The sequence below is a fragment of the Pistacia vera genome, unplaced genomic scaffold, assembly GCF_008641045.1.
Source record: "Pistacia vera cultivar Batoury unplaced genomic scaffold, PisVer_v2 Contig436, whole genome shotgun sequence".
Lineage (NCBI taxonomy): Eukaryota > Viridiplantae > Streptophyta > Magnoliopsida > Sapindales > Anacardiaceae > Pistacia > Pistacia vera.
This window is the reverse complement of record NW_022196264.1, coordinates 244,278-251,130: the sequence shown is the minus strand read 5'-3', so window position 1 is coordinate 251,130 and position 6,853 is coordinate 244,278. Positions and strand designations below refer to the sequence as shown.

Genomic DNA, 6,853 nt, shown 5'->3' with positions numbered 1-6,853 from the left:
TCAAACACTTCCAACCCAAACTGTAAAAAATTATAAAAATTTGAAAAAAAAATTAAAAATTAAAAAACTTAAAGAGGAAAGACGGGTTCTTGCCACGACCAAAGGGAAAAGAGGAGAAGAAAAGGAAAAAGAAAGGGGAGGAGGGAAAAGATAAGAAGAAAGGAAAGAAAGAGAAGGAAAAGAGGGAAAGAAAAGTAAAAAAGAGAGGAGGAGGGAAAAAGACGGAGACAAGGAAAGAAAGAAAAGGGAGAGATGAAGAAGAAGATAAGAGAGAGGAGAGAAAAAATGAAATAAAAATAAGTAAAAAAATTAGGGATTTATAGGTTAATTAAAATTAATGGACATAAAATTACTATATTATCTTTACTTAATAGTTTTACTAACAGATTTAGATGAAGTGGGTAATTGTCATTTTCAAACTTTTGGGTATCAAATGTTTTTATGGAAAACTATGGGTGGCTGCATGTTGTTCGCCTCAAGTTTGAATTTTAATTTATAAATATAGAAATGGAATCTTTCGGAATTCAAGAAAACATGCCTAGACTAACATAAAATATTGTGGTAGGTTAACCTAGTAAACTCACACCCTGTTTAAGCGATAATACAGCTATACTCTTGAGATTGCGTTTTGACATTCTTTAGATGGCATCCTCTAGTTCCTCTACTGCTCCAGTGAGGAAGAAGAAGCACGATGTTTTCGTCAGTTTCAGAGGTGAGGACACTCGCACCTCATTTACCCTTTTTCTACTTGGAGAACTATGGAGGAAAGGTATTCAATATTTTGATGATGAGAAACTTATTAGAGGAGAAGAAATTTCTCCTTCTCTTTCTCAAGCAATTGAAGAATCAATTATTTCGATCATCGTTTTCTCTGAAGGTTATGCATCTTCAAGATGGTGTCTTGAAGAACTGGAAAAGATCATTGAATGCAAAAAAACATATACTCAGATAGTATTACCAGTTTTCTTTCGCGTAGATCCATCACATATAAGGAATCAAACGGGTGCTTACGGGGATGGATTTGCTAAACCTGTAAAAAGTTATAACAAAGAGAAGTTAGAGAAGCTACAAATGACGGAAGAAGAATTTAAAGATAAGGTGGAGAGATGGAAGAAGGCTATGATACAAGCAGCCAATCTAGCTGGCTACTGCTTCAGTTCAGAGCGCAAGTAAGTTTCTACTCTTCAGTTTAGTATTTTAGTTTCAATTCTAAGCTTTAATCTGCTATAGATCTTATGACACATACATCAATAAATCTGTGGTTGAGATGCTTTTTTGTAACCACCAGGTACATCATTAAATTTTATAAATAATTTATACCATTTTTTTTCTAGTTATTATTTATAACCGGCATGAAATGACCTCTTCCTTTGATAATTTATTAACTTCAATTGAAATTAAATATTTTTCTCTTTCTTCTTTAGTTATGCTTATTACAAGTAGTCTTCAATACTTTTTAGGTATCCAGATTCGCTTTCAGAGAAAATTGTCAAAGATATTATGGAGATCTTGAGGTGGATGTCAGCTCCAGTTGCAAAAACGGGCTTGGTTGGAACAGAACCAATTGTTGAATACATAATTAAATTTTTACTGCACTTGGATGACTTCAACAATGTTCATACTATAGGAATTTTGGGAATGGGTGGTATAGGTAAGACAACTATTACAGAAGCTCTATTCAACAATATTAAGAGTCAGTTTCATGCTTCTTACTTCGCTCGAGATGTAAGGGAAAAGTCAAGCAATAATTATACATTAACTCTCTTACGACGAGAACTTCTTTCTACAATCCTAGAGGATCAGAATTCCAATATAGATTTCAACTTCACAAAAGAACGGCTAGGCCGTAAAAGAGTTCTCATTGTTTTTGATGATGTTATGAAATCTACTGAAATAGAATCGTTGATTGGAGATCTGAATTGGTTGGGTGGAGGAAGTCGAATTATTATTACAACAAGAGATAAACAAGTTCTAAAAAATTGTGGTGTGGATGAACATGGTATATACAAGATTGGGGGATTATCTCCTTGTAATGCTCTCCAGCTTTTTTGTACACATGCTTTTCGAAACAATTGTCCGAAAATAGATTATTCTGACCTATCGCTTTGGTTTGTTAATTATTCAAAAGGCGTTCCATTAGCTCTTAAAGTGTTGGGTTGCTATTTATTTGATAGGCCAAAAGAGTTTTGGGAAGGTGCAATAAAGAAACTAGAGAGAGTTCCTCACAAGGACATTTATGAAGTTTTAAAATTAAGTTTTGATGGACTCGATGAGAATGAGAAGGATATATTTCTAGACATTGCATGTTTCCTAAAGGGGGAGAGTAAAAATTTTGCAGAAGAATTCTTCGATGCCTGCAACTTCCACCCAAAAGTTGCAATAACTATTCTTGTAGACAAGTGTCTTGTTATTGAAACTGATGACAACAAGATTACAATGCATGATTTACTTCAAGAAATGGGTCGGAAAATTGTACAAGATGCATCAATGAATGATCTTGGTCGATACAGTCGTCTATGGCATCATGAAGATATACAACATGTATTAGAGGCAAATATGGTAAATGTTAAAAGACATTATTTCCGTAACTATGTATTTTATACATGCGAGATATATTAAATTTCAACTTTGAGAAATCTGTTTATGACATTTACTTTGTGCATTAACTTAGGCGACAAAGGGTTTAAGTAAAGGAGAGAGTATATTTTAATAATTGATAATTCTGAAAAAGAATCAACTTAAAGATATATGTTTATGCTTTTCCTTTGTGCATTGGCTTTGGCGACAGAGGGTTTAGGTGATGGAGAGAGTATGTTTTATATAATTGATCATTCTGAAAATAGTCGGAAGAATATATTATATATTTAAGGTTTATTTTACCACTAACCGTTAGATATGCTCTTAAATATTTTATGCTAATTATCATTTCTTCTTGATCAACAGGGTGCTAAAAAAATCCAAGGCATATGTTTGGACATGTCTAAATTGAGAGAGATCATAAACTTGCAACCTCGTGCCCTCGCCAAGATGCATCAATTGAGATTCTTTAAACTATATAATTTGTTACATTATGAAGAGAATAACATCAACAAGGTGCATGTTTCTGAATGCCTCAATTCCATTTCCGTTCAGCTAAGATACCTTTGTTGGGATGGATGTCCGTTGAAATCATTGAAGTCAAATTTTCGTTTAAAGAACCTTGTTGCACTTAACATGCGTTATAGCAATGTCGAACAACTTCCGTCTGATGACCAGGTAATATTTTTTTACAAGGTATTCTCTTTGTTACAAGTTATCAATAGTAGATAGAGAAAAACTTATATGGGACAGGCTCACCATCTCATTTAGTTGACATTGTGAGACCATCCAATAAAACAAAAACATTTACAGTCAATTTTCAAATCTACCTCTTATGGTGTTGTTTATTGATGAATGATAACGTGTAGCTATTCGTAATGACAATGATGGGCGGATGAAAGAGAAAATTTGATAAATATGTGACAACACATACCATTATATTATTGGAAGGTTTCATCACATCCGCTAGAGGTTGTGAGACTATCCATATAAGTATTTCTCATGACAAATTTGTACTATTGATCATTTATTTGCTTTCTTGTAGCTTTGGAAGTTGAAACATATTGACCTCAGTTATTCCAGGCATCTAAAAGTTCAAGATCTCTCATTGACTCCAAATGTTGCGTGTTTAATTTTAGAAGGTTGTACAAGTATGGTTGAACTTTCCTCGACAGTACTAAAGTCTCTTCCTAAGCTTATTATCTTAAATCTAAAGTATTGCAAAAGCCTTCATACTCTTCCAACGTGCATTTGTTTGGAATCTCTGAAAAAAATTATCCTTTCCTGTTGCTCAAGTCTTAAGACATATGATCCGGAGATGGCACGTAATATAGAAGAGTTATATTTAGATGAAACTGCAATAAAAGAGTTGCCTCCAACAATAACGAATCTATCCAAACTTGTTACATTGAATCTTAAGAATTGTTCAATGCTTAGAAGTCTCCCAAGTGAAATCTTCAAGTTGAAATCTCTTGAACATCTCAATCTATCTGGGTGTTCAAAACTTGAAGGATTGTTGGACGACTTAGGGCTTCTTGAAGCAGAGGACAACTTTGGACATTTTGAAGAAGAAGAGGACAACTTAGGGCATTTTGAAGCAGAGGAGGACAACTTAGGGCATTGTGTAGTAGAGGAGGACTACTTAGGACATTGTGTAGTAAAGGAGGACAACTTAGGACATTCTGAAGCAGACGAGGAGAACTTAAGACATTCTGAAGCAGAGGAGGACAACTTCGGGAATTCTGAAGCAGAGGAGGAAAACTTAAGACATTCTGAAGCGGAGGAGGAGAGCGTAGGGCATCCTGGACCAGAGGACAGCTTACGGCATTCTGAATTAGAGGAGGACAACTTAGGGCATTCTGAATTGGAAGCTTTCAAGGTGCTTAAAGCAGAGAGAATTGGAAAAATTGTAGTACCATCATCCATTGTACATTCGAGACGTTTGATGGAACTAAGTTTGACCAACTGTTGTATCAAGGAATTACCCAACGATTTTGGTCAGTTATCCTCACTAGAAAGTTTACTTCTTGGCAGAAACTATTTTGAGAGCATTCCAACAAGCATCATAAACCTTTCTAAGTTATATTATCTTGACTTGAGCTTTTGTGAGAGGCTTAAATCCTTACCAAAACTTCCTCATGAATTAAAAGGTATTGATGCACACAATTGTACATCATTAAAAGAAGTATCAAATTTACCTCGCCTTTTATGTGATCTTGAATGCTTGGATGCATACGGTTGGACAGCAGATAAAGTATCATCAAGTTTGTCAACAAGATTTCCCAAAACTGTCTTGGGAAACGTGAGAGTTAACTTTAGCAATTGCTACAGGATGGATCAAAATGTACTCGAAGAAGTTGTGGCAGATGCTATGCTGATCCACTCTAAGGTGATCTTACTCTCTCTTGCTCATTCATATGATACGAATTTCTTTAGAAAAAAAGGAAGTGATATGTTAAAAGAAATATTAGAGAACTTTTTTTTTTTTTTTTTTTTGGTTATTCTGAGTCTTTCAAAGTTTTAATAAAGTTAGTAATATTTTCTTCTTATTCTTCTTCTCCTTTTGGATACAGAGATATTTTCCACATCTGAGTGCTAGTATCTGTTTTTCTGGAATTGAAATTCCCAATTGGTTCAACTTTCAAAGTGAGGGATCTTCTGTAACTCACTTAGAAGAATCAGCGCGGTACGGACCGTACGGTAGTAAAATTTGTCGTTTTGCTGTGTGCGCTATTGTAGAGTTTCAAAACTACCATAACGAGGGGCAAGGTTTGGTGGTTGGCTATGACTACAAGTTCAGAAGCCTTCGTCGTAATTGGACTGAAGTACGGCACCGTGGTGCTTTAAAGGGTTGGGACTATGGCACTGGACCTGAATTCGTGGACTCGCATCACGTTTTCCTGGGTTTTGATTTTCGTCCACATTCACGAAAAAATAGATCTTACCTCAACATTATAGGTGTTACCATCCAATTTTATGTTGAGGATTTAAATGCCAAACGCATAGGTTGTTGCAACGTGAAAAAGTGTGGGGCATATTTTATTTATGATGGGGAAAGGATTCCAATTAAAGTGACACCGCCATTTGATAAGAAGGTTGATAAAGAGAAAGAGAAGGAGAAGGAGAAAGAGGAAACACACAGCAAGAGATTGAAAATTTCATATTCCTTTAAAGGCGAATCCAGCTCAAGGTAAGTAATAAAACGCCTCATATTATGGTATCTTATATATGTTCCTATATGTTTGGTTAATTTTTACGACTTAAATTTTAGTTTCATATTGGTGAGTTCACTGTCTCAACCTAGCACATCATTTTGTTAATTAAGTCTTATGCTTATCATTGATTCTAAATGTGTTTCTTTTGGGTCTCTGTACATCATGTGTGCGTTTGTGGTCAACTTACTACTTGTTCTAGCTTGCAATTTGGTCCAAAGATAGTTATGGAAAATATTTTTGATTTCTATCACTATACTGGAATTCATATGTCTACAGACTCGTATGTCTCCTTCAATGCACATTTACTTTCTTATCATTGAAATACGTCTCTTATATCCTGTGATGACGGGGAATGTCTTTAAGCGTAATTTTGTCCATAGTAATAGACTCGTCAAACTTTAATTCAGTCATCAAGCGGTCAAGCCTAGCCCATGGACAATGAATCTTATGAATCAATCATACCCTAAACCACATCTCTTTTGGCAAGACGTCTGCCTTTAAAACCTTCTTTAATTTATTTTTTAGTGGTGCATAAAGAAATTATGAGAATAATTTATTTGATGAAAGTTCGATTCGAGAATTGTTTTGTTTTGGAAGAGATTGAATTTGTTTAGTTTCGGAAGAGTTCGGCCTTTTAGATGTGATCTTTGTTTTCTTCACTTGTAATGATGCCACTTAATTAAGTTTCATTCCACCCGCTCAAGTGGAGACTCTGCTCTTGTTGAATGAACTGGAACCTTTGTTGAAATTTTTCTTTCAAAAATGCTATCATATATCTTAATAATATCAAAATTACCAATTTTATTCCTTTTTTTTTTTTTTTTTTTAATATCAATTTGAACGTTTTCATTTAAAAATCTTTTATTACTTTGTCCTAAATTGTAATTTTACTTATGAATAAATTAATAAGAAAATACTCAACGGGCTAGGGTATCTCTGGGCTGCACTACATAGTTCCCGCCCATTAACATGAAAAAAAACAAAAGAGAAATGAAAAGAAAAGAAAGGTAATGGAACTTTTGATTACCTTATTCATAAATCACATGAAAAATTAACTTGTA

At 34.4% G+C, this 6,853-nt stretch overlaps 1 protein-coding gene across 2 annotated transcripts; it reads left to right on the top strand.

The window, feature by feature from the left end:
* The first annotated feature begins 553 nt into the window (after positions 1 to 553).
* On the top strand, positions 554 to 6,037 carry LOC116144015 (TMV resistance protein N-like). 2 transcript variants are annotated; one of them, XM_031429458.1, is made up of 5 exons: positions 554 to 1,169; positions 1,461 to 2,559; positions 2,944 to 3,255; positions 3,623 to 4,966; positions 5,151 to 6,037. In XM_031429458.1, the coding sequence occupies exons 1-5, from the start codon at positions 643 to 645 to the stop codon at positions 5,769 to 5,771; spliced, it is 3,903 nt and encodes a 1,300-aa protein (XP_031285318.1). In that variant the 5' UTR covers positions 554 to 642; the 3' UTR covers positions 5,772 to 6,037. The 2 variants fall into 2 exon arrangements, with proteins under 2 accessions (XP_031285318.1, XP_031285319.1); XM_031429459.1 differs by having other exon boundaries at positions 961 to 1,169; positions 1,444 to 2,559.
* The last annotated feature ends 816 nt before the right edge of the window (positions 6,038 to 6,853 follow it).